At 34.3% G+C, this 27,830-nt stretch overlaps 5 protein-coding genes and 1 non-coding gene across 6 annotated transcripts; 1 reads left to right on the forward strand and 5 right to left on the reverse strand.

The window, feature by feature from the left end:
• Nucleotides 1–399: 399 nt before the first annotated feature.
• On the reverse strand, nucleotides 400–1,857 carry LOC145601820 (glutathione S-transferase U9-like). Its single transcript, XM_081657899.1, has 2 exons — nucleotides 1,492–1,857; nucleotides 400–822 (listed from the first exon to the last, which is right to left on the reverse strand). Exons 1-2 carry the CDS (start codon nucleotides 1,807–1,809, stop codon nucleotides 454–456), a joined length of 687 nt encoding a protein of 228 aa, XP_081514025.1. The 5' UTR covers nucleotides 1,810–1,857; the 3' UTR covers nucleotides 400–453.
• Nucleotides 1,858–3,989: 2,132 nt separating this feature from the next.
• Nucleotides 3,990–5,164, reverse strand: LOC145601797 (glutathione S-transferase U10-like). The gene is made up of 2 exons (XM_081657876.1): nucleotides 4,776–5,164; nucleotides 3,990–4,394 (listed from the first exon to the last, which is right to left on the reverse strand). The coding sequence occupies exons 1-2, from the start codon at nucleotides 5,091–5,093 to the stop codon at nucleotides 4,020–4,022; spliced, it is 693 nt and encodes a 230-aa protein (XP_081514002.1). The 5' UTR covers nucleotides 5,094–5,164; the 3' UTR covers nucleotides 3,990–4,019.
• A 7,854-nt stretch (nucleotides 5,165–13,018) lies between these two features.
• LOC145601787 (glutathione S-transferase U9-like) lies at nucleotides 13,019–14,196 on the reverse strand. The gene is made up of 2 exons (XM_081657863.1): nucleotides 13,809–14,196; nucleotides 13,019–13,698 (listed from the first exon to the last, which is right to left on the reverse strand). Exons 1-2 carry the CDS (start codon nucleotides 14,130–14,132, stop codon nucleotides 13,330–13,332), a joined length of 693 nt encoding a protein of 230 aa, XP_081513989.1. The 5' UTR covers nucleotides 14,133–14,196; the 3' UTR covers nucleotides 13,019–13,329.
• Nucleotides 14,197–14,537: 341 nt separating this feature from the next.
• Nucleotides 14,538–22,102, reverse strand: LOC145601749 (pentatricopeptide repeat-containing protein At1g74600, chloroplastic-like). The gene is made up of 4 exons (XM_081657821.1): nucleotides 18,941–22,102; nucleotides 17,569–17,799; nucleotides 17,369–17,492; nucleotides 14,538–15,457 (listed from the first exon to the last, which is right to left on the reverse strand). The coding sequence occupies exon 1, from the start codon at nucleotides 21,778–21,780 to the stop codon at nucleotides 19,075–19,077; it is 2,706 nt and encodes a 901-aa protein (XP_081513947.1). The 5' UTR covers nucleotides 21,781–22,102; the 3' UTR covers nucleotides 14,538–15,457; nucleotides 17,369–17,492; nucleotides 17,569–17,799; nucleotides 18,941–19,074.
• On the forward strand, nucleotides 21,898–21,978 carry TRNAL-CAG (transfer RNA leucine (anticodon CAG)). Its single transcript has one exon. It is a non-coding gene; the product is annotated as a tRNA-Leu (tRNA).
• A 1,229-nt stretch (nucleotides 22,103–23,331) lies between the features above and the next one.
• Nucleotides 23,332–26,879, reverse strand: LOC145576575 (cation/H(+) antiporter 14-like). Its single transcript, XM_081634311.1, has 3 exons — nucleotides 26,646–26,879; nucleotides 24,824–25,822; nucleotides 23,332–24,477 (listed from the first exon to the last, which is right to left on the reverse strand). The coding sequence occupies exons 1-3, from the start codon at nucleotides 26,877–26,879 to the stop codon at nucleotides 23,332–23,334; spliced, it is 2,379 nt and encodes a 792-aa protein (XP_081490437.1).
• Nucleotides 26,880–27,830: the final 951 nt, after the last annotated feature.

The raw sequence follows: 27,830 nt of genomic DNA on the forward strand, positions 1-27,830 counted from the left end.
ACTTAGGCGTCAAGGCGAATCCCTCGGACATACCTTTGCTAGGCGGAGCTAAGAGATACTGGGACACTCGAACATTAGCTTTATGATATCTTGAATTCTTGATGGGGCATTTTCGTAAATAAATCAACAACTTTTTCATTATTGTGGGCTCCACAATTGAATAAAGTTGTTGGTTTATTTACGAAAATGTCATGTGAGAAACAAACTCACCATGAGAAAGTGGGACATCCTCTATCTTGATATACCTTGTTATACCCTAACAAGTTTAGGAGGAGTCTGTTTCTAGAAACACAACTCGATTTATTTTCAAAGCTTGTCGCAAATAAATTGGAAAATGATCGTCTTGAATAATATATGAATATATGATCATTTATTGAATACAAGGATACATCTTATTACTGTAATATCTAATAACCAGTGACATGTGACAACCTAATTAAGCTTTTCATACTACTATGCCGGAATATGTTGTTTCTGTTGCATAGCTTTGAGAAATTCAAGAAGCTTAGCCTTAGATGGTCTTACTTCTTTCACTTCAAAATTCTCATCAATCGCCTCGACCCAAGAGAACAATAGGGGGTACCTTTGTGCAGTCATAAGCTCAGTGTTGAAGAATTCCTCCAATACTTTTGATGTTCCAAGTATGGAATACATCATTATATCTAAGTAGTCAGGTTTCACATCTTTGAAAGATGGTAAACCATTTTGGAACACTTGAATGATTTCTTGTTCAACCACATCTAGCTTCTTTAGCAGCTCCTTTTTGACATCTTGGTGTGCTTCTCCTTCTGTCAACAATGTTTTCTGCATCGTCTGAAAGATCTGTGGCACGCCAACGTTTTATCACAGGTACACTTGAATTTAAATAAGTGATTTGATCTTATTAAACCTTATTTGGTTGGATATTATAGTTTAACTAAAAAATGACTATAATATTACACATTACTGTAGAAGAAAATCTATTAAATAAACTAGATCTTATTAAATTTGGAGGATACCCCAATTTCTCATGGTATGACATTTTCGTAAATAAACCAACAACTTTATTTAACTTTATTCAACTGTGGAGTCTACAATAATTAAAAAAATTGTTGATTTATTTACGAAAATGCCCCCATGAGAAACAAATTTCGTTTCTCACCATGAGAAACAGGGAATTTCCCTTAATTTTGCCACAATTTTAGTTTGCAAATTCTAATTTTCACATTATTGTGTTTGATAAATATGCAAGAGTGATGCACAAATTTTTAAGGAGGAGAATTGGAGAAACAAATAGAGATAACACACTACCAATAATATATTTTCCAATATTCCTAATACCTAATAAGGACAATATATTAATGATAGGCTAAAAGCCTAAAAGCCCCAAGGCTTTTCATGACATTATGAGGAAAGAGAGCGTTAACAAAATAAAGTTATATTACTATATATAACTATATAGCTGCACATCTGCACAAGAAAAAATAGCAAAATAGGGAGAAGTTTTCTTACCAATTGAAAGTAGGCGGCCCAAAAGCGATATTTGGCCCGTAAAAGAGGATTCTTAGGCAAAAGATGTGGAGGATCAGCCCAAGTCTCATCAATGTATTCAAGGATGATCATGGACTCCGCAATTGGTAGCCCATTATGCACAAGTACAGGCACTTTTTTATAGACAGGATTATATTGCAATAGTAGCTCACTTTTATCTCCTAAATTCTCTTCTTTGTAATCATATTCTATGCCCTTAATTTCAAGGGCATATTTCACCCAAAGTGCATAAGGGCTAGCCCACATTCCGTGTAGCTGCAACGAGCTCTCTTCCTCCATGGTCTAAGTGTCAGGACCGGAGACGAGGGCAGCAGCCGGATGAAGGGCCTTGGGTTGGCAAATGTGAGATTGGGTAAAACTTATGGGAATGACTACACTTATATAATGCTTTAGGCTTTAGCCTTGTCAATGTCCTTACATTGCAAGACTTTGAATTACATGTATAAAAACAAAGTCAATCTCTTAACACCTAGATTAATTACAATTTGGAATTAGTTTAGTTATTTTATTACATACACAAGAAACCTTCTCTAGAAATGACTAGTGAAGCTAATAATATAATGTGGTAGAGAAAGTATTTCGTTATGATCAAGAAACTGACATCAAATGTGCTTCTTTTTCAAAATAATTAATTTTAAAAAAAACTGGTTTACACTTATTTTTCTTTAAATTTTGTACAAAAGTTAATTATTTATCAACAAGGGGTTGGATAAGACAATGTTACGTACACTTCTGTAAGGTGAGTTTCTGACTTAAGAATTGCTTGTAAGACTTACCAAATGCCGATTGTGACAACTTTTTGACTATTTTAACCATGCAATTTGACTATTTGAGTATAATATGCGACGAGAATTAAAATCAAATTAATGTACATAAAGTAAACAAATATATAATCAAATTAATGTACATAAAGTAAACACCTACTCGTATCACATAGTTACTATAAGTTGTCTGTAAGTACTAATTATCAATGCGTTAATATAGATAGCTATTGTAAACTAGCTAATTAGTTTGTATGTAGAAAGAACAATTTCAATACTTATGTATGTAAAAAGAACAATTACAATCCTAATAATAATTTAATTTCTAATCATATTCTAACACTTGGGTGGTATAACCATATTTAAGCTGTATATCTACATATGATTAATGGATATTCAAATTAAACTGGCTTTATGAGGTCAATTGACCCATTTAAAAAGCATCAAACCAAATCAAACAAACAAAAATTGAATAAGTGCTTACAAAGCTAAGCTTGATATAGTGGTAGGAATTGAACCTTGAGGTTGAAGGTTCAATCCCCACTAGAGACACTTTGAGGACGGGGATTTCTTACCCTTACCCCTCCTGACCTTAAAAAAAAAAAGGATAAGTGCTTACCGGCTGAAAGAAAGTAGGCAGCCCAAAAACGGAGTTTGGCCCTTTCGTAAGGATCCTTAGGGAGGAGGTGCGGGGGATCAGGCCAAGTCTCATCAATATATTCGAGGATGATCGTTGATTCTGCAATGGGTAGACCATTGTGCACAAGAACAGGCATTTTCTTATGCACAGGGTTATATTGTAAGAGCAACTCACTTTTATTTTGTAGATCTTCCTCTATGTACTCGTACTTCACTCCCTTAAATTTAAGGGCAAGTTTGACTCTCATAACATAAGGACTTGCCCACATTCCATGTAGCTTCACTGTGTTTTTTTTTCTGCCATGGCTTTCGTATCAATCTTTATATGATGACTAATATCCCATTTTATCTGTCATAACATAAGATAATTCATTGGGCAATTAGTGACTTAAGCACATACGACATAGTCATGTATCAAATAACGTTTAGTTATACAATTTTTTTTATTATTTTTTTTTTTTTTAAGTGTTTAACTCTATTTTCTTTTCTCAATGTGGGACATTTACATGTGTTTGTTTAAAAAGTTGATGCTTTAACAAATAATGAGATGTAATGCTGGTTTAATATTACTTCCTATTAAATTTGTCATAATGACTAGGATTTATAATTATCACATTTTTATAATTTTTACTTTTACCTGATTAACTATATCAGTGGTCAAACATATAAATGCACCTCGGTATATCGATTGTTGATTTCTGTTAGTATAATCAATTTTAAACCAAATTAATTACATTATAAAGTTGTTGATCTCAATTAGTGGGCATAATGGCATTCCTACAACATTATTTTATGAGGTTGTTGATCTCAATTATTGGGCATAGTGGCATGCTTACAAATTAAAAAGTACTCCGTAATTATTAGATCTTAAACACTTTACTAAGTTATCCTTTCGCTGGTAAATCGAACGTTAAAAAGTTCTAACAATCATTAAAAAGATATAACCAAAATTAGATTTAAATTTCAAATCAGAAAAGAACATACTTCATTACTTCATGGATAACAATAACAATTTTACAATAAAAAGATTCAAGAAAAATACATTACACTCCAGAAAATCAAGATTTATACAAACTAAAGTTTCATTTATTACGCCTTAGGTGGTACAAACTTCTGTCGATAGTACTGATAAAACCCCATAATCTTTTCCTTTGGTGGTGTGACTTCTTGGACTTCAGGAACTTGTTTCAATGCCTCAATCCATGACACCAATAGCGGATACTTCTCCGGTGTTAAAAACTCAACACCGAAGAATTCACTAGCAACTTCGTGGGTTCCGAAAAGCGAGTAGAACACTATATCTAAGTATCCAGGCTTAACATCTTGTGAGTATGATGGAGCACCATTTGGGAATATATCCTTCATTCCTTCTTCGGCCACATCCAATTTTTGTAGCAACTCATTTAGCATGCTTTGTTGTGTTTCGCCTTCTGTTATTAGGGACTTGCGCATTAGGTCGAACACCTGCTCGTATCATATATACACATCTAGTTATGTATTGATCGGTACTATACTAATCATCAATTTGGTGATGATAATGATAACAATCATTTTTATAGATTTTGTAGTTAAATTATTTTCAATCGTGTTTTAGTAATCTAGTTTATAAATTTTATCAATACAAATCACAAATAGGCATGGATAATGGCATATTGAGACGGATTTTGTGAGGTCAATTGACTCCATTATAAATATTATTTGATCAGAGTTAAAACTACTACATCCGTTAAATGTTATGTGCAACTTTGAAATATTTTATATATCTCATAAATAATACCCTAAAGTTGCACATAACATTTAACGGAGGTAGTATTAAAACAAATTAGATAAATAAAGGGTACTTACTGGCGGGAAATAGGCTGCCCAAAAGCGGAGTTTGGCCCTTTCGTAGGGATCCTTAGGGAGGAGATGTGGTGGATCAGTCCAAGTCTCATCAATATACTCGAGGATGATCGTTGACTCTACAACGGGTAGACCATTGTGCACAAGAACAGGGACTTTCTTATGCACAGGGTTATATTGCAACAACAATTCACTCTTGTTTTTAAGATCTTCCTCAATGTACTCATACTCTATGCCTTTAAGTTGAAGGGCGAGGTTTGCCCTCATAGCAAAAGGACTCGCCCACATTCCATGTAGCTTCACTGAGCTCTTTTCTGCCATCGATTTCGCGTCACCTTTGCCTCTTCTTCCTCTCTTTCACAAGGTATAACATCTAATAACGACTACATCGTTATATATATAATGTTCAATCTTGGCTTTATTAGCATTTAATTAATGAGGCTTAAGACTTTAATTAAAATAACATTGCTGTTAGAGCTATTTATTATTGATTTAATTAATGTAATAAAGTTGGTGATCTGTGACATAAGCTCACGACTTAATCAAATATCTAAAATTTTGTGATTAAATGCAAACCTCATTTTTAATTGGAATCAAATACGAGAGTAACATATTGAGCCGTTCTTCATTTGTGTCACTTTAAAATTATGTTTTCCGTTTTCTTATTTAGATCATAAAATTGGCAATTAAAATTTGAATTAACCCATGTATGACTCCTAATGAAACGGTTAAAAGAAATTGTAAAACGAAGGGGGTATAATATTCACCTTCACTCAAATCTCAATATGGTATTCATTCATTACTACCATTTGAATTCAATTGTTACTCAGGCACACTCTTATGGTCTTAACGGTATAAAAAGGCATAAAATTAAACTACATACTCACGATCATAAATATAACATACATTTCTACTGAAACTATGTGTATCTAATTAAAATGATTAAAAAAAAAAAAAGAACATCTTCAAAAGGATGGAAAATGTTTTAACAAACAATTCAAAACAACTGAAAATGACCTAAAGTTGATCCATTCAAACAAATTGTTTGTTTTATAGGGGATGAAGTGTATTGCTGTTTCAATATACGAAGCAACCCTTTTAATTTAATTAAAAAAATAGCATGAAAGAACAGAACTGAGAAGTTCAAACTTTGCATGTTGGATATCCCCCATGAATCAGAATATCCAATATTTTTCTAAATTTATAGTTTATTTGCAAGATTTTTAATCATATAAGCTATTTTCTTAAAGATTGGTTAGCTTGATTTGCAATAACTGGTCGTTGATAACCTTAGATCTCATGAAATCAATACATCATTATCAATTTTAACAATTTTAAAAATAATGAGGTTGTTCTTTACATGTTGATCTCAATTAGTGGCATCCCTACATGTGGAGTAATATGGTCTAAAAAGCCTTCCATAGTTAACAATAATATAAGATTATTATTACTAAACTTTGGATCAATTTCATTATCTTTTCTACACACAACTTGCTACATTTTTTTTTTGTAAAGTCACGGTTAATTAATTTTGAGTGTAAATTTCTATTGATATACCTAGTATTAAAAAAAAAAGTCCTAATTATCCTTTGTCAAAAAAATAAAAATAAAAAGTCCTATTGATACATAGTAAAAAAATTCTTATTGTTACGTAGTATAAAATAGAACATAGGGCCTGTTCCGATTGACTGAACTGAACTGAACTGAACTTATTAATTAGTGATTTTTAACTACGGATTAGTGATCTTTGATTATTTATTGATTATTTATTACCATACATATGTGTATATACAAATGTACATATTATTATTATTATTATTATTATTATTATTATTATTATTATTATTATTATTATTATTATTATTATTATTATTATTATTATTATTATTATTATTATTATTATTATTATTATTATTAATTATTGATAATTATTATTATTTATTGATTATTATTATTAGTATTATTATTTCAATTATTATTGTTATTATTATTATTATTATTTATTGATGATGATGATTATTATTATTATTATTATTATTATTATTATTATTATTATTTATTACTTATTGATTAGTATTATTATTATTATTATTGTTGTTGTTGTTGTTTTTGTTGTTGTTGTTGTTGTGTGTTGTCGTTGTAATAAGAGCTTAAAAGAATGAAATTTGGCTTTATATCATTAGCAATATCATTAGACGTAAATTAAGAGCTGAACTGAACTGAACTGAACTGAACTGAACTGAACTGAGTTGAACTGAACTGAACTGAACTGAATTTCAACGGAAAAGAACAGGAGTCACCATGAAATATAATAATACAAGTACATAATCCTCTTAGCTATGTTCAATTGATCGACTGCTATTAATTAATCAACTAACTAACACTACAGATTTGTTGTGATGTTGTCATCAAAAAGTCAAAATTAGAAGAGTTTGCTTATTATATACTTTTTTTTTTTTTTTTTGACAAAGAGAACTAAGAAATTAAAAACGAAAACAAAGTAAATGACGACGACGAGCTGAACCAACCAAATGATGAGCACGAACAATAAGTTGTCTTGAAACCTTCTAAATGTCGAATTTACTGAAATCTGCAATGATCTGCCTAATTTATCGCAAAGTCCAACACACCGCTATCGAATCCGAAAGATGACCCCGGATCAAAGAACAAACCAAGCCACAATCCGTAAAAACCTGAATCTTAGAAAAACCTTTTTCACGAGCTTGCTTTAAACCGAGGAGACAAGCTAACAGTTCAGAATGGAGGGCGGAAGAAGCAAAACCTGCCTGAGCCCCTCCCCAGACAGCTGGTGAAGTAGAGGTAAAAGATAAATACCAACCCATACCAGCACGTTGATCCTTTGCATTCCAAGCTCCATTAAAAGTAAGACAGATATCATACCCATCAGAAGAACCAACAGACCCCAAATACTTTGGAGTAGAAATCGCAAATCCTGGAGGACTAGAGGGCTGAAAAAGATCACTTAAATTTCTAGCATTACTACTACGAGTAACCCAAGAATCAGCCACAGCAAGAACTCCAGCTGGAGAAAAAACCTCTGAACGGAAGCGATGATTATTCCTAGTTATCCAGATAGCCCAGAAAAAGGCTAAAAGACTATCCAAAGCGGCCCAATCCTTAGAAACCGCCATACCCATAATAGAATCCGTCAACCGGGAATTAAAATCTTGTTCCAAAGGCATAGTTCGAAGCTTAACCAAAGGGTGAGAACTACGGCTTAAACAGGCAAACTCACATTGCTGAAAAATGTGAGAAATTGTTTCCTGGTGATGATGACAAAAACCACAAGTAGAATCAATTGGAATCCCTTTTAGGAACAAAATAGCCGCTGTAGGAAGAGCATCATGTAAAATTTTCCAAATAAAAAGCTTCCATTTTGGAAGAATTGGAAGTCCCCAAAATTTCCTCCACCAAACAGGAAGAATATTAGAGGATGAAGTTCTATCAGACTAGGTTTGGCTCAATAAGTGAGCATAAGCTGATTTTGTAGTAAACGATCCATCCCGAGTGAACTTCCAATAGACAAAGTCATCCATTTTTTCCTGAGGTCTTTCCATCCCAAGGATAGAATCTGCCGTAATAGGGGGAAAAAGTTGCCTGATACGAGTACTATCCCAAGCCTGAGAAACAGGATCAATAATATGTGACACCATAGTGGGAAACTCATAAGTAGAGGTAGAGTCCTTAAAACAAACAGAAACACCTGGAACCCAGTTGTCATTAAGCAAACTAATCTGGGAACCAGAACCCACTTTCCACATAACTCCATGGGAAAGAACACAGGCTCCATCTAACAAACTTCGACAACCCCAGGAAGGACGGGGAGGAAGAGAAGAAGCTTTATAGTTTAACAAGTGAGGATATCGAGCTCGATATATCCTCGAAACTAAAAGCTGTGGATGATGAATTAAACGCCACATTTGCTTGGCTAGAAGAGTCGAATTAAAAGTAGGAACATGTCGAATGCCCAACCCCCCTAAACCTCTCGGAAAATGAAGGGCCGGAGGAGGGGCTAACACTATACCTCTATTAGAATTACCATTTTTCCACCAAAATCGCGCCAGAAGACGGTTGATACGGTCAGCAATTGTCACAGGCAATTTGAACAGTGAAAGCACATGATTTAAGGAAGCAATAACCACAGTATTAATTAAAACTAACTTGGCTGCCGCAGAAAGATGTCGAGAACTGAAGGCTGACAGCTTTTGCGATACTTTATCAACTAGAGGCTGGAACTGATGACATTTAGCACGTCCTAAATCCACTGGGAGGCCCAAATATGTTCCTATAGAATCTTGAGCCCTCATATGTAAAGCAGAGCTTAAAAATTCTCGATAATCATCCGGAGTATTAGAACTGAATTTAACAAATGACTTCTGGACATTAACCATCTGGCCTGACATGGTGCAAAATCGGTTAACAACTTCCAATATATGAGAACAAGCGTCTGGATTAACCCGGAAAAATAATAAAGCATCGATCATCTGCAAAGAACAGATGGGAGATTGAAGGAGCACGCCGAGTAATACGCAAACCTTGGAAAAGGCCAGAAGCCTCAGCCTTACGAAGCATAACTGAGAAAATTTTCATGCAGAGAACAAAGAGATAAGGAGACAAAGGATCTCCTTGTCTCAAACCACAAGCCGGCCGAAGAACCTGAGTCGGCCTACCATTAACAAGGATTTGGTAGGTGACTATAGAGACACACTGCTTGATAATTTGGATCCAATAAGGAGGGAATCCAAAAGCCTGTAGAACATTCCATAAAAATTCCCAAATTACCCTATGCTTATTATATACTTGTACTACGTAGTTTGTTTCTAACTAAATACTACTAACAGCGCAATAGAATTATTGTTTCTCTTTTATGTCCCTCTACCAAATATGAGTTGTGCACTTTGTTGATTAATCATTAAATTATATTGGAGTCATCTCCATCATATTGACCATACTTCTTTTCAAACAAAACAAAATAAAATACACGGAGAGTACTTTGTTTTTTCTGACCCGTAAGATAAAATTAAAACCAAGCTTATGAAATCATTTGCTTACACAAGGTTGTTGACAAATTAGGGGTGAAACAGATAATAAAATGAGTTGATATATTATTAATCATAGGTAGAATATTTGTCCCCGTCTAATTTTGGTGTAAAGAGAGGTATATGGTTTGATCCCTAATTATAAGTACCTTCTCTTAAAACTTATTCGATTAAGCTAATTGATCATCTACATGTCCTCCTCTGTTTGGCCTTTGAACAAATATTTTTATATGTAGTTTACGCAGGTATGTATATATAATTGTTTTTAAATAGCAATTGGCCTCTCTAAAATGGCCGGCGACTTCTTGGTTATTTTCATGACTCATACCCCTCCTTGCTTGTTAGCGTCACATGGGTCACTACTCACTAGCTATAGGCCTAGCTATAGGGCAACATTGTAGCGTAAGGGTTGCCCGGCTCATGGGCTGCCACCCATATGACAATAACATAATAATGCGCCATTGAAAAACCAAATACTCTTTGAATGAAGTAAACCTTGAGGTCTATTGTTGTTGGGCTAAAGAACACAAATAGTGCAATAAGACTTTCAACATGGGACTCACTAATACAAACTCAGCGCACAATATAGTTCTTGAAAATCTCAGGATGACTCTAGGGATGTCTAATGCATCTTTGTACATAAGTAAGATACTAGAATTGTATGAGATATCCGAAAACTTGTTCATATGATCTTGTATCCGTTTGTATAGAAGTTTCTAGGGCATATATGTATAGATCATTCTTTGCATGGAAGTTGGTAAAGTATTCTAGAAGTTATAATGTTGGGGCTCACTTCATGGAGGCCTATAAATAGAAACCTCCCATCATTTGTACAATCATCTATACACATGTATGTCACATTCACCCAAGCTTAGTTTGCGTTATAATATCATTATAACTATGAATTTCTGTTGTATCAAAAGGAAATGTTTTCGAAATATATAATAACAAAATAAATAAAAATTCATAACTTGTAAGATACTATATTGATACTATATTGGAGATGATGTGGTACAATTTAGGTATCGTAAGGGAGATGATGTGGTCCAATTTAACAATTAAATTTAATTGATAGGGTTTATCAATCTCTTGGAATGATAGGTAAAATATATGATTGACCATTCAAATAACGTGAATAGTTTTTCTCAATATCATACTCAAGTGAGATCCATCATAAAACCAATTGACAATAGAAGTAGCCCGCTTAGGTAATAAATTGAAAATATTTTGTAATTTTTTTTTTATGTGGGACAAACACTACTACTTGCACCTATTTATTAATTAGTTATATCCAATCTCTAAAATTTGTATCTCCCGATTAATGAAATATATTCGTGAGGCTGTGAACCTAGGAACAAAATATCCAAATGATTCTCACAATACAAGCCCAACCACCAAACCAAACTTATTTTCGATTGTTTAATTTGATAAATATAAATTGTATGTACAATATATAGTATTTTTTTTATTAAATCTTTTTTTAAAAAATATATTTATATAAAGAAAATACTTATTTTTTTTGGAGGGGAGGGGATAATGCTAGTTCCATCAAACCTTATAGCAATCAATGCCCCATTCAACTCTAGCCTCTTGCTCCTCTCACACTCTCCATCTTCATAAATTTATTTTCGGGTCTAATGTGTCTCTCTTGAGCCTATCTTTTCTTTCATAGACAAACCCAGTGATAAAATTGAGTTCGGTGTTGTTACTTAGTTCTCAAAAATAGCATTGTTTCTTGTGAGCCAAATGCTCCAATAAAGAATGCTAACGAAATTCATAATCATATCTGTTGTGTATCATGATAGGAGAAGAGATAAGTGAAGAAGTTGGAGAGCCAGTGTTCTTTATTAAAGGAAAAACGAATTCAACCAATGAACCAACAAATAGGTGGTTTTTTTTTTATATATGATGGTTGATAAAACTGATGATTAGTATTATATGCAAGATGTCTGTTGTTGGATTCATTTCAATTGTATACTTTTTGTATGTCAATGTATAAGTAAATTATTCCGTACTAATGATGAAAATGAAAATTTTAGGGGTAAGTTGATAGAGGCTCTAACGCCCATTTAAAATCCTTCGCTATGGCCTAGAACAGTATTATAGGTAAGAACCGGTACTGAACATTTTCCTATACGTGGTAAAGAATTCAAATGCATCAATGGTCAGGACCTACGGGCCAAGGGATAGTCTCAGTTAGACAGCTTCTATGGGGCGTAGGCCTCCCACCCGATCAGGAGAAAAGATACAGAAATATGTGAAGGAGTTATGTCTTCGATAAGTGCAATTACTAGATATATCAAGGATCACTATTATGGAGATAATAAGTTCGTTCTCTTGGGGCGTCATCATCTGTTGCTAGACTATGAGAGATGATCTTTGGGCTAGTAAAATAGCCCAAAGCCCGCTAGAATGGATCCTATGAGGTCACACACAAAGGTATTGGGTTAAGCAAGTAAGAGGCCCATTATTGGGCCTTATGAGTATTTAACTAATCATGAATAGGATTGGGCTAGTGTAGTTTGATTGGGATTAGGAATTGGTTTTGGTCATGGACTCTTATTTATGGATATGATCTATAAATAAGATCTGTGCCTAGGATTGCACACACAAGAGACACAATCAACTTACAGTGAATTGTGAATCAAGGCAACCAATCCCAATTCCCTCATCTCTCTCTCTCTCTCTCACGGCACCCCTCTCCCCCCCTTGGACTTGCGGCCGACCAACCCTGGTGGTGTTCGCGGTGGTTCGTGGTGGTTCGTGACTAATTTGTTGCTCATACCTCTCCGTAGAAGGTCGATTGAAGAGTTCGATCGCGACTAACTAGCATTAGTGGAGGTCTTAACCTGTGCCTGTGGACCAAGTAGAGGAATCACGTTTGAGGTTCTTTGTCTCCCTTGTTCTTGCTCGATTGCTAGTGGAATCACGCTTCAAAGGTATAATTCTTACTCTTTATGTGTTATGCATGAGATCCTTGGTTAGGTGCTATATGAATATAATTCATGATTATTTCCGTTGCGTAGTACCTATAATTCCTTACAATATGATCTATTACAATTTAAGTAACAGATAGAAGCTAAGTATTAAATTGCCTCAAAAAAAAAAAAAAAAAAGCTAAGTATTAAAGCATAAGTCTTAGATATCTTAATCACCAAACCTCTGCTATCAACCACACATAAATAATTAACAATCCTAAATGATAATTAAGCTTACTATTCATAGCCAAAGTACAATAAACTGATCGATCATTCATCGTTACACAAATAGACAAACATTACACAAAACTAGTCAAAACAAAACACACTTTTTTTTTTTTTTTTTTTTTTTTTTTTTTTTTAACAACAAATTACACAAACAATTATACGTAGTACTACATTCGGTCCAAATTACTCGCAACTTTGGAATATTTTATATCTCACAAATAATACCTCAAAGTTGCGAGTAATTTGGACCGGAGGTAGTATATTAGAAACTAGATTTCGCTCTATTTTAACTCAAGTGCTTGCTTGATTAGTCTTAACAAACAACTGAAGCAAAGCCACCAATTTGTCATGAGGAGGGGTGTTTCCTTGTACCACAGGCAAGTTCATGAGTGCATTCACCCATAAATAAATGAGCGGATGTTTTTCTTGGTCTAATACCGTCTTGCCGAGCACTTCTTCTTGAGCTTTGTACGCGCCGAATATTGCTATCAGTTGGATGTCTAGAAGTCCTAGGCATTCTTGCTTGATTGAAGATGCATCTTTTGGGAAGAAATTGATCATTTCTTTCTCCATTATTGTCATGTATTCATGCAATTCACTAAGGGCCTTTTCACGTGCTTCTTCATTGCATATGAACAGATTTCTTATACTTTCCAGCATCTACAAAATATCAAATGTTGATATGTGATTTGTAAGATCAAATTAGAATTTTCGCGTTAACTGTAACATTTATTAAAATGACGTGCTATTTTATTTAAATGTACACATACCTGGTTATGCAGGTAATTAGCCCAAAATCGAACCATAGCTCGTTCATACGGGTCATCAGGCAGAAGTCTCGGGGCATGATCCGGCCATGCCTCATCGATGTACTCTAGTATGATGAGCGATTCAGCAAGAGGCTTACCATTGTGAACAAGAACGGGTACCTTTTTATGTACCGGGTTGTACTCAAGCAAGGCCTGACTCTTATTTTGGAGATCCTCTTCAACATATTCATAAGAGATGCCTTTAATTTTAAGGGCTAATTCTACCCTTTTTGAGAATGTACTAGCCCACATTCCATATACCTTTACATGGTTTTCTCCCTCCATTTTTGTCCTTTTTTCTAAGTAATATGTGTTTTTTTCTGAGCTTAAGAATGGGAATTTATGGGTTTTTTTTTTTTTTTTTTTTTTTTTTTTTTTTTTTTTTTTTTGTCAACGACTATAATCACACCTAGTATTTGATTCGGTATATATTATAGTATATCCTTTAACTAACCATAAGTCATGTTCATCGCACCATGTAACCAATGACCTCATGAGCTTGACTATCCAATTTTTTTTTTCCATCAAGGTAAAGTCACAACCTACATTTATTTATTATTTTAATTTTAATTTAAAAGTAAGAAGCGTCGTGTTATCGCCTTATCAGGTTAAAACCTTAAATGGGTAACTCAACCCGAATTATCTAGTCCTAATTTTCCTTTCTTTCCATGATCAAGATGCAATTTTCATTTTAATGCTCTCACTTTCTTCTTCGACTTATGTTATAACAAATACATAATTACAAGTTTACGTTGAATAGTTCAGTTAATGTCTTAAATACAGAGGTTACATCAGATCAACTTTCAAAACTAAATTTTCATTTCCACCAATTATGTTTTCCCTCTAAGTATTTGATTGGTGAAAATATGGTAAACATTGTTTGTTTTTCCACCTACAATATGATATTAAGGCCCAAAACACACCATTGATCAATGATAATCATGTGTAAAACTATACACGATACTAAGTATCTTTGGGAGAAAAACATTAGTTCAGTTACTTTCGCTGCAAGGGGTATATGTGGGTGTGTGCGCTGGGTGGGTGGCAAGATTGGGGGAGGGGAGGGGAGGGGGGGTGGTGGGAAGTGTGGTGTGAGAGTAATGGTTTATGTTCCTGGCTTCCTGCATTCCTTGTGATCATTCCCCGGATTCCCCACTTCTCATTCTCCACCTACATGTTTCTCGGTTTCTTGGCAATTCTACAATCATAACCTGCAGTTAGCTCTGACAACACAAGCAATTAAGGATTCTGGGAATTCATTATTCATCAATTTATATGTGCACACCTGGGGTAGAGTGAGCATTTCTGAATATCAGAGGGTCATGCTTGATTGCTTAAATATAATTAGATGTGAGATGAAATGTGTTCCTAAATGAGGTTTTTAATAGCCTGTACCTGTGGGCTGTAGCATGTTTTCGCTATAAATTAATACTCAACTCAGAAACAGATTGATGCCTGAGATAGTCTTTGAGTCAGCTCCTGTATAGTTGTTCAATTAATTCAACAACAGCAAAAGTTCCAAAATCAGATTTTTCTTCAACGAACATCTTATTTGGGGCTGGGTTGGAAATCTTATATTCAGCTGCGTGTTTTTCATTCTTCATGCAGACCTACAAATAAATGAAGAATGTCAGTCTCACAGCTCATGTACCTGCACAGAAATGTATAGAAGACCAAATGAACTTTTGAACACTTAAATTTCCTTTAAAAGAAAATTAAAAAAAAAAAAAACTGGTTTTTTAGCACCTGAAGGTAAAGAGCCTTATTCGAAAGGAAGTCAGTTGCACCAGCTCAAAGTTACAAAAGTTTATTTGAAACGAAATCAAATAGCTATTGAACAGATATTGATCATTTGATCTAGTGTACTAAATTTTATGTTGAGTACATGACAACCTTCAGTAGGACAGCAGCAAATTATATTATTTACAAGCTCCCATTAAGACCATAAGACCCGACACCAGAAAAGTTCACCAGTAGCTCCCACACCTAAAATTTCTAATCCAAATGGCATAAACTAAGAACAGAAAATGATAGCATCCCTTTATTACATAAACTTATCATCTTGTTAGATTCAATCATTGGGATTAAGATTACCAATAAAACACAAAACGATCCCAGTTAAACTTGGTTGAACATGACTACTGGGTTCAGGTCATCATGTTTAGACAGACAACCAAAGTGCATTAAAGATGTACTCCTGAGTTTATACAAGTAGATGAACAGATAAATAGACATTTATTCAATAAATTTACGCGATAACTTCCAATCACAGCTCACACAACATAAAAAATCAAGCCATATGTACGTAGTAATGAAAGAGTTCCTACCCAAAAAAAAAAAAAAAAAAAAAAAAAAAGGCACCCTACATTATAACAGCATACAGTCTCCACTTCACAGCAACATCTAACTGGCAGATACCTACACAATTAGTAATAAAAGAATTTCTTTGACTGTTATCTTAAGATATAACTAAACTCAGAATGAGCAGTTTTTGAGTTAAATCGTCTCATACTCTCATGTAGGGTGCATAATTGAAAATTTGGAAATTATAGCATTGTGTTGTCTCCACTTCTTTTAGCGCCAGGAAATCAGATATTAGCAATACAGTACAATAGTTAGTTTGAGAGAAGAAAGGTAATTCAAGGCTTATGTGTAAAGGGATACAAATGTGCGTTCTGGTCTGATACAGCTACTTTGTACTTCAGAAGAGGTCTTATATGAATGAGGAGATATAAATCCAGCTGGGCTAAGGGACTTTGTAAATCTGGTGTGCTACTCCTGCAGTTGACTACTCTAGACTGTTTACATGGATCAAACAGAGAATATTGTCACCTTATAAGAAGAAAGTTGCTCTGGCTGTCATTACAGCTGTGGTGTATCAAGTATGATTATATGAAAGGTTAGAAAACAAGGCTTTGTGGGATTTAAAGGTTACTATGATTGATACAGTTGTACAGGAATAATGAATACTGTCAAAAGCAAAATCAGAGACATCGTGTAGAGAAAGGTTACAAAGAATGCATTACAAAAGATAGCCTGTCTCCCCCCCCCCCCCCCCCCCCCCAAAAAAAAAAAAAAAAAAAGATAAACCTCATCGATGTATACTATATTCTTCTTCTTTGCTTAGCTTGGTATATGGTTCCGCTAAATTGACCTATCTGTGTACTGTAACCTATTTTCAATTGATCTCAATTACTTTTGTACATATCTTTTATTCTTCTAGCCAAGTGACCTACAATGTTGTTTGACAAGCCTGTACATGGTCATTGTTTAGAATAATGTTATTACAGACCTAACATTCTAACAATAGAATAAGAAAAAATATCTACCAATATAAAAAAAAATGGTAGAATGAATGGATGTAATTGCAGTTCATAGTCCTTAAAACAGATAAGTATGTGTACATGACTTTCTACAAGTTGCAGTGCATTGAGCCATCGAGGTTGAACTATGAGAATTTGCTGCATATAGAATACAAAAACTAATAGTAGTAATAATATAACAATAATAATAAGCCTTACCAGAGTCTATGAGACTTGGCATCAACAAATATGCCATTCTCAATCGGATGATCTCGCTGCAAGGCCACTGCGAGGATAGGCTTAGGAGTCACAAGGCTCACGATACTACACCTTACCCTTGTTTCTGATGAACAGAAATATTGCAATTAGTTTTCTAAACCATTTTAATTAGCCAATATATTGAAAGAAAATAATTTTACCATATTTCATGCCAGCCTGCCAGGTATCTTGCAGATATGGGACACTGACAGTCAAGCAACTCTTCATTTGGGCCAAGTAATTTTGCATGACCATTTTTATCTCTTTTAAATTAAAGTCTTCCCTCTTTACACTTCTCATCTTTTCCAATTGAAGATACCTCTTCACATATGTTCCCATTCCAATTTGACACCATTAGCTACACAAGCATCCCAATTCCCAGAGAACTCTTCCTACAGATTGAAGGAAAAAAAAAAAAAAATCAAGTAATGCAATAGTAACTGATATATGCTCACAAAAAATCCATGACAGTCAATGCACACAAAAGAACATCATCTCAATAATCAAGCAATGGCCCATAAAGCCCAACCCAAGATCTTGTTCAAAGCCCCCTCCTCTCTCTCTCTCTCTCAAGATTGATGTGATGCATCATTCATTCTGACCACAAAAGAAACTGGTTGTGCAGCTGTCTGCAGGGATCATAACGATGACTGGATCAAAGGCGTTCAATGGAAAGGGTTCACAACATGCTCAATCCATGCTGAGATCACTGCAATCAAACTAACACCAGATTGGATACTTGCACGACAGTGGGAACAATGATTTCATAACTGATTCTAAACAGGCAATCACAGAGATTATATAGCAACACCAACATTCAAAGCCAATGTCTACGGTAATTTACTGCAGGGAATTGCTTAGCAATCTACTAGGAGCCAGTATTACTTTTGAATGGAGGAGTACCAACAAACTTGCTGATTTCTTGGCTAAGGAAGTGCATTTAAACTGCTCTCATATGTATCAAACTTTCTATTTATCAGCCCCTCCCCTGGTCTGTATAAATTTGCTACTTTCTGAAAAACTAGCTAGTAACTCAGGCACTGCTGATCATGCAAGCTATTCTCCTACTGGGGAATTAACTCGGACCAGCCACCTACTTTGGCTGCTATCTATGTCAAGTTCTGCTTTTAACCCCCCACACCCCCCCCCCCAACAAAAAAAAAGTCAAATAAAATAAATAAATAAATAAAGCAATGAAGAAATTGAATCTAACACTGTGGGAAGCCAGGAGCTACGGAAAAAAACAATTTTAACAATATGAAATTAGTTAGATACCTATTGTCCCATGTAAATACCATTATTCTAAGCTTGGGCAATATCATAATAATGTATACTAATATACTACCCTTTCAAATAGAAATCATTTATTTTAAAATTCCTTTAAGCCATCATTTCTTCAAGGTGTTATATAAGTGACTTAATTTGGAAAGGTGACAAATAGACAAATCAGTAGTTTTTTCCACATAGTTTAACTGACAGGTCATTCAACCGGGACAAAACTTCGTAAAAATGTAGATGTTTAAAATTATATACCTCATTGATTTGGAATTGTAGCAAAGTCAAGACTTTGTATGTGGTATTGGAAAAAATGGAGACGAGAATAAGAAACCAAGAAAAGGATCACCAGCTAGGTTCAACTGAAGCATTACAGAAACCAGAACAGCGAGTCACACGAGGCTCCACCCAGGTTCCTTGGTTAACCTAGTTCCTTTCATTATATGTCTAATATCTTCCACTTGATCCCATTGCCCAATATCAGCACACATGTTTGATAATGATACATAAGCCCCAGCATTAGATGGCTGCAATTCAATAACCTTTTTGGCCGCTAGCCTTCCAATATCAACATCGCCATGTAGTTTGCAGGCAGCCAACAATGTTCCCCAAATCAGGGCATCAGGTTTTATTGGCATGTTATGAATAAAACATTCAGCTTCCTTTAGTCTTCCAGAGCGACCAAGAAGATCAATCATGCATGCATAATGACGAAGGTGAGGTTCAATCCCGTAGTCTTTGGACATAGAGCACAGATGAGAATAACCCTCTTCCACCAAACCAGCATGACTACAAGCAGATAAAACTCCAACAAATGTCACAGCATCAGGTTCCATGCCCTCACGTGTCATAGCTTCATAAAGTTTTAAGGCCTCCGTAGATCTTCCTTGTTGTGCATAGCTTACTATCATAGTTGTCCAGCTAATCAAGTCGGGTTTAATTATCTGGTCAAAAGCTTTACGACAATCATTGACAACTCCACATTTTGAGTACATTGTAATTAGTGAACTACCAACAGAAACGTCAGACTCCAAGCCTATTTTTAAAATGAGGGAATGCAGCTGAATCCCAATGTTGGTCATTTTTAAAAGAGCATCAGACCCAAGAATAGATGAAACTGTATATGAGTCAACTTGGATATTAGCCACAAGCATTCCATGGAGAACAGACAATGCTTCTTGAATGTCTCCGGTTTGGGCATACCCTGAAACTATAGCAGAGCACATAACTTTATCTTTTTGAGAAATCATGTCAAACACCCTCCTTGCTAAATCTTGAGCGCCACATTTTGAATACATATTTACAAGTGCACCTCCAATGAAACTCTCTTCGCTAAGCCCTGCACGGAAAATATAGCCATGAACTTCCTTACCAATTAAAGGAGTAACAAGTGAGGAGCAAGCGGTCAGAACTCCCATGAAAGTCACTTGATCTGGCTTGCTCCCTGCTAACAGCATCTCTCTGAACAACTTGATGGCTTTATGAGGATATCCATGCTCAGCAAAACCAGAAATCATTGAAGCCCATGAAACGATGTCTCTATCAGGAAGCTGTAGGAAAACTTCATAAGATTCAAGCAAACGACCACATTTTGAGTACATGGTAAAGAGTGAGCTCCCTACGCAAAGATCAAATACCAATCCGGTTTTAAGCATGTAGGAATGAATCTGCCTCCCTGTGTATAGACAGTCTATGATGCTCAAAATACTACCAATGGCAAAGCTGTCTGGTTTAGAACCATTCAGCAACATCCTGCAAAATAAGTTTATTGCTTCCTCGATTTTCTTATTTTGAACAAAAGAAGATATCATAACATTCCACAAACATTCATCATCATAGCTATCCTGCTCTAGATACAGCAGTTCAGATAAATGTATTTCTCCAGCTTTGGAATATGTACTAATCATAGAAGCGATCACAGCTGAATCAGCAGCCAAACCAGATTTAATTATCCATGAGTGCATTTGCATAGCTACATCTACCATGTATGACTTGGCACATGCACTGAGTATGCTAGTGATAGTATACTTGTTCACCTCAACACCAACTTTTCTCATTTCCCCAAATAACTTAATAGCAGAAACAACATCACCTTTTTGCACATAACCAGCAATCATAGCTGTCCACGAGACTACATTTTGAACGGGCATTCTGAAGAAGTTTTTTATTGCCTCATCCATAAGTCCACACTTGGAATATAAATCACTAATGCCAGTTCCTACAAACACGTCTTGCTCTGCACCATGTTTAATCACCAAAGCATGAATCTTTTTCCCCATATCATCATTTTCAAGTGCAATACAAGCACCTAAAGCACCAGAGAATGTTATACTATTAGGAATTACAGCAAACCGTCGCATTCGATGAAAGAGCTCTATGGCCCTTCCATGATCCCCACTTTTCACAGCCCCATTTATCATGTTATTCCAACAAACCACATTCTGTTCATAAGGCCAATCATCAAACAACCGAAGTGCATCATCAAAACGACTATTCTTCGAAAAGAGTTCAATCATTCCAGAACGAACATACCCATTAGAAAAATACCCATCTTTCAGAGTTAATGCATAAACCATTTTACCATACAACAAAGACCCTAAACCACTACAAGCAGAAATAACACTCCCATAAGTATACTCATTGCTTCCATTACCCATCGACCTCATACGACAGAAATATCTCCAAGCAAAATCATACAATAAATTATTATTACATCCCGAAATCATAATATTCCAAGAAATAAAACTTGGGCTAGGCATTTCATCAAACAGTTGGACTGCATCATCAATAGCAGAGAGTTTCATATACCAATTAAGCAAAGAATTTGAAAGAAACATATCAGAATGAAAAAAAGCTGATTTTAGTAAATGGGTATGTAAAATGCTTACATCCCAGATTGTATTCACCTTTGATTTGCCCCATGAAGCAAAAATCTGATAAGGGTCGATATAATTTCTGGGAAAAACATCAAAATTTGCAGAAAAATTTAATGGGTTTTCAAATGCAGCAACAGAGGTGATAAATTTGGCAGAAAAAATTCTTATTTTGGGTTTTTTGGAAATTTGATGAAGGGAATTCATGGTTAAAGCAACCTGCATAGTAGGCAGTTCATAATTTCAACTCTTCGTTGTGTTCATAATAATCATAAAATAAACTTGATTTTTGTAGTTTTATTTATTATTAACTAAATTAATTTTGATCTTTTAGGCATAAAAGTCAGGATGGCCGAGTTGGTCTAAGGCGCCAGTTTCAGGTACTGGTCCGAAAGGGCATGGGTTCGAATCCCATTCCTGACAATATAATGATTTTACCTTTTTTTTTCTCTCTTTTTTTTTTTTTTTTTTTTTAACAAAGTAATTGTTTAAATTATTTTCCTAAGTTACTCATTCAATTTTCTCAAAAGAAAGAAAAAAAAGGGGGTTTGGGCATTTTACAATTTGAACACCAATACATTACATAGTTACGGCATTTATTCTATATTGGGAAATTCTACATAATATCCCTGAGGTATTGACTATTCCACGTTGTGCACTTGTGCCCCTCCCTTTGAAAAATTTCACGCTGTAACCTCAAGGTTCCAAAAGTTATTAAACTGTACCCCTGCCGTTACATGTTCCTGTTAATGAGGCCCACTTTACACCTATTTATTTTTTTTTCTCGATTTTTGTGCTAAAAAATGTCCCATTAAAGGTTTTAGGGTCATATTAGCCTTAAAAGGTCCAAATTGAGCTCAAATTTTGCAAAAAAAAGTAAGGTAAAAGCCCCGTTTTGTGAATTTGAATTCTCATAGTTAAATTTAAAATTCATAAAACGGGGCTTTTACGTTACTTTTTTGCAAAATCCGAGCTCAATTTGAACCTTTTAAAACTAAAGTGACCCCTAAAACCTTTAATGGAAAATTTTTTAGCACGAAAATTGAGAAAAAAATAAATAGGTGTAAAGTGGGCCCCACTAAGGGCAACATGTAACGGAGGGATAACAGTAGGGGTACAACTTAATCACTTTTGGGACCTTAAGGTTACAGCGTGGAACTTTTCAAAGGGAGGGGTACAACGTGGAATAGTCAATACCTCAGGGGTATAATGTAGAATCTCCCTTCTATATTTGTTCATTGAATCATTGTAAAAGGTGTAAAATATATCTAAATAAGTAAATATATTCAATTCAACTATACAACATTTGGAATGAAATTTGATTTCTCTTAAAGTTTGGAGGAAACTCAAACTCCAGGATGGTCACTACATATGAAATATAATTACAAGATAAATCACAATCACATTTTAGCTTTTCTTTCACCACAAAATTGGTTTACCTTGCTACATTTATCCGACCTCTCCATAATAAGTTTTTCTACTAGGGTGTGACTTCTTTGAATGTACACGAAGTATCGTGCAATGTATGCCAACAATTTGTATATGATTGATAAACTCCTCACTTGAAGTTTGAAATCCACTCGACTCCTCGATTTTTCTAGCCAAATGTACCAAAACCATTTGCATCGAATCACCTTCTAACAATTCAAAACCCGAAAATGCTCCCTTTTTTTTGGAATCAATAGGCCAAGTAAATATAACCTCTATGATGATTCGTGTATTCCGTTTATAACAACTAACACAATCAAATTTCTCCAAGAAATCGACATTAGAAACTCATTTTGGTTTATCATACACTACTTGTAAATCATCCTTCGGTTCTTGTTGAACTACTAAAACTGAAAACCCAAAATCCGGAGTAGCTAATAAGTCACCGAGAATCCCTAACTCCGGATATTCACAAAACCCATCAAAAGAAAGTCCATACAATGGTGCACATTCAAAGTCATGGTGTCTTCCTACCACAACTAAATCAATAACACCATTCATTGAGAGCAAAACATTAGTGGTGTCGGCGCCATCATTAACAATCACCTCCTTTAATGTCATTAGTCTCTCATTCTCCATTCTACCGGAAGCTTGAAAATTCTTAATCACCTCATGATTTAAGGCATTATACCTATCTTGGTTCGGAGATTTTAACCAAAGGACAACCGCCTTAACATGTGGATGATTACCAAATAGTCTAGTAAACGCGAGTGCTTCCAAGTCATCTACCCCTCCTATGAAGATAATAGCTACTTGATATATATTTGTATCTATTATACCTAAGTGAGGATCGGCCCTATCTAGCAACAAGGCAACCGAGCATGGTGCCTTTTCGAGCACCATCTTATTAACTTCCCTTATAGATAACGAAGAGTCTTCGATTATTTTCCCTACCTTAGTCCATTGTACTTGCAAATGAAATGGTAAAATTAGTAGGCTTGCATCTTTTTCATAGGCAAGGCTACATATATCATTGTGCATCGTTTCATAGGTTGAAATGGATATGTAGTGCTTAAGGCGTGTGTAGCCTTTAGACTCGCGTTCGAGGTTTAAGAAAGATTCAACTATCCGATTTGAAAATGCAATCTTTGAACGGAACATAGGCAATGACTTGACATGATCCAAGGGTGCCATGATAGGCATGGTGCAACGTCCGGTTAGTGGCATGAGTTGGAGCAAAATCACGGGGATTGGCCTTGTTCGTGTGGGATGAAACGCCTCGATGAGACGTATAATTCCAGGCAGATTATCTTCCTTGTAAAGACATGTTAATGTTTGGAATGTATTGCTGTTGGTTGAATCTGTCACACTTGGTCTAAAAATTGAAGTGTATTGACTTAATGGTTCATAGAATAGTCTAACTAGAGGCAATAATGCTCCTGTTAAGATCAAAAAATGAAACATTGCTAATGTGTACTCTTCTACGTTCAACCACTGCAAAAATCAAATGAAACAAGTTAGCAAATCAATCATCAAACAATTGAACATACTAAAAGTAATATTTGTACCTTATATGTTAAATTAACTACTACCTCTGTTAATAGTTATCTGCAATTTTGGAGTATTAGTTGTGAGGTATAAAAATTTCAAAGTTACAGATAACCATTAACAGAGGTAGTATATTAAACTACTTCGTTTCAAAAATCTATTTTAATAGGTTAACAATGTGTATATTCTGTATTCATGTTCTAATTATTGCAATTTAGTATGTAAAGGTAAGATGTAAAGAACATGATATCATCCCGACAAATAAAAGATAAATTAGAGATTGATAACGTACGCCTTTGTCTCTTATAATCCCAATTGCAGCAACATCCAACAACCCTTTAGATGATATGATGAGAGAAAGGGCTAAAGAGTTCCAAAAAGGTACCCCATATAGCCTTGAAGTAAAGCTAGTTCCCAAAAACTTGCCAATATAACCAACAATCAACAAAAATTCTAACTCATAAGCTCTTTTGGTCAAAGAGAAAAAATCTGTTTTAAGCCCTTGCATTGCACAATACAAAGGGAAGAAAACACAAGAAGTAATAGCTTCCAATTTCGCGGAGAAAACCGACGACAAAGGGTGTTCCGGTAGGGTTAATGAAAACAAAAAAACCGGTAGCAACTCATTGAGCACTTCACCAATCCAAGCTACAATAAGAACAACCAAAAAAATGTACATGAAGTGGGAATTCCTCATATTTCTTCCTTCGGGTGTTTGACTTATAATGTACAAAACAATTGGCCTAAAAACCAAGAATACTAGAATATAGTACCCTAGAGTGATGAACGCCTTCCTCCTTTCAAGTTTAGATCCATTAAAAAAAGGCGGTACAATAAAAGTCATGACCAAGTTTGTCACCATTAGTACAAGGTCCGGGATCAAGGCTATCGATGAAGCCATACGACCGATATCGGAGTTGCTTATGCCAAGGTCGTTTAGGTTGTGACATGTGACCATGAAGAAGGTTTGTGCATTAAGAGCCACCAAAATGAGGAGGCTTATGGATGGTTTTTCGAGTAGTCGAATGGACTTGAACTCGTTTGTTGCAAGGATTGCAAGAGCGCTGAATACATAAGCAAGGGCTAAGCCAGATAAACTTATGATTATAGATTTCAATTGTAATCTTCTTATAATCACACTCATGTTTGTTTCTAATCCCACCATGAATAATTGTAATACGAAGCCTACTGATGACATTGTTTCTAGTACGTATAAAACTGTTGGTGGTAGCAATTTGTTGTACTCGAATAATCGATTCGAAAATAATAGTCCCATTACAAGCACACCACCCTGCCATAAACATAATTTGGAATTAATATCCGATTATACTTGAATAATTTATCAATTCAAATCAAGAATTAATATAAAAAATGTGTCCAAGAAATTCCAATCAAATTGGGAGGGGTAAATATTTAACTACTGAACGTTGTTGTGTCATCATCAATATTTTTTTTTAAAGCACACAATGGGTGCCTTATATTAATAACGTATCCGTGTCATCATCAACATCAACATTATATTTTTCTAACAAACGTATGTAAACCATTATTTTTTAGCTACGTTAATAACCGCATACCAAATAAGCTAAGACGTCATAATTTTCAAAATTCAATATGAAGAGTGTACTTTGTGAAATTCAAAATTGATCAGATTAAAATTTTGCGCATTCCAATCTAAAATAACTTGCATTAGGTTTTTTTCCGTCCATTTTCCTACAAAATTTAAAGTAATATTTAAGGTGACAAAATGCCCAATAATCTACAAACAACATTTAGAACCTTTTAGATATAAATCATTCAATTCATTTGTTGATTATACACCACAAAATTCTTATATGAGACAGTTTTATGTTTTGAGACTGCTTAAAGTCGCTATTTCAAAACAAAAGTCACCCATGTCTTACCTACGGCCTAATCATGCAAGCCAAGCTACCATTATATACATAGTATACATACCATTTAAAGAGGGTTAGGAGGCAAATTCAAACAACATAGAAGGAGACAACAACAAAATTATCATCAATATATTGATATATCATAAACATATACATTAAAAATTAAATAAGAAAGCTATAATAGAAGAATAAAGGTCGAATTTGAAAATGAAAACATACAATCATTTGAGACGTTAATGGCGTTTGAAGAGGCTTAAGCAAGTACCAAGTGAAGGTAGTAACACCCAAGATTATTGAAAGATTACACAATATAGTCGATGTGTACGTATCTCTAAGATATAATTCATTTTCCCAAAATCCTTTGTAAACTTTATGTGGTTCAACTTGTTCGCATAAAATTGTTGTGTCATTCCATATACCTTGACTCCACCATTGTTCTGTACTCTCAGCCATTATTGTGAATTACATTAACTTTTGCAATTTTGTAACGCCAAATTCCTTTTCCAATCTCAAATCAAACTTTTTTTTTTATGTTTGAAATGATCTCAAATTGAACCTTTTTTTTTTTTTTTTGAAGGGATCTCAAATTGAACTTAGACATGCATTGAATAGTTTTTTTTTCAGCCAAGAAATATATTTTTTAAGGTTAAAAAAATGAAATGATTAGTTTTGAAAAAAGAAAAATGATTAAATTGCTAAACTTGGGACATACTATTAGATATTTATATATAAGATGGTTAGTACGAGATCTTTGTGAAAATAATAGCCATCCAAGTTTTCTAAAGAAAGAAAATAATTTATGCTCGATCATGTGCCATAATTGGGTTAGGAATTTAAAAATAAAATTAAAAATTAAATAAATGAAACTAAAATTTGAATAAATAAAAAAAATATTGATGACATCATTTATACCGAAAATTAAGATATATATACTCTATAATTTGAGAAAAATACATTAATCACAGACTACATAATCATTAAAAGAGTCATTTTCAATCAACCATTATAGAATTTTCAACTTGATACATGTCTTTACTTATATCTTCCTTCAAAATAATATGTTCCAAAGTTGCATGATTTTAAAGATGTATATTTGACTATTAGTTATGTATTACTAGTATTAATAAAATTTTATAAAAAAAAATTGATATCACAAAACAATAAATTGAGACTATATACTTATACGAATTTTTGTCAAAAATTTTAAAGTTTAATTATAAAGAAAAGTCAAAACAGGAACATAATTTTGAGACAGATAGAGTTCTTTTTTTCAAGGGAAGAAAGAGCAAGTTCTTAGATTTTGGTCTAGGTGTGGTTAAACTCTTTTTAATTAGTTTGAATTGTGTAATTTGAATATTTATTATTATACGAAATAATCTGTATTGATATGATTTTGTCTTCCCG

Source organism: Chenopodium album, chromosome 2, assembly GCF_948465745.1.
Source record: "Chenopodium album chromosome 2, dcCheAlbu1.1, whole genome shotgun sequence".
Classification (NCBI taxonomy): domain Eukaryota; kingdom Viridiplantae; phylum Streptophyta; class Magnoliopsida; order Caryophyllales; family Amaranthaceae; genus Chenopodium; species Chenopodium album.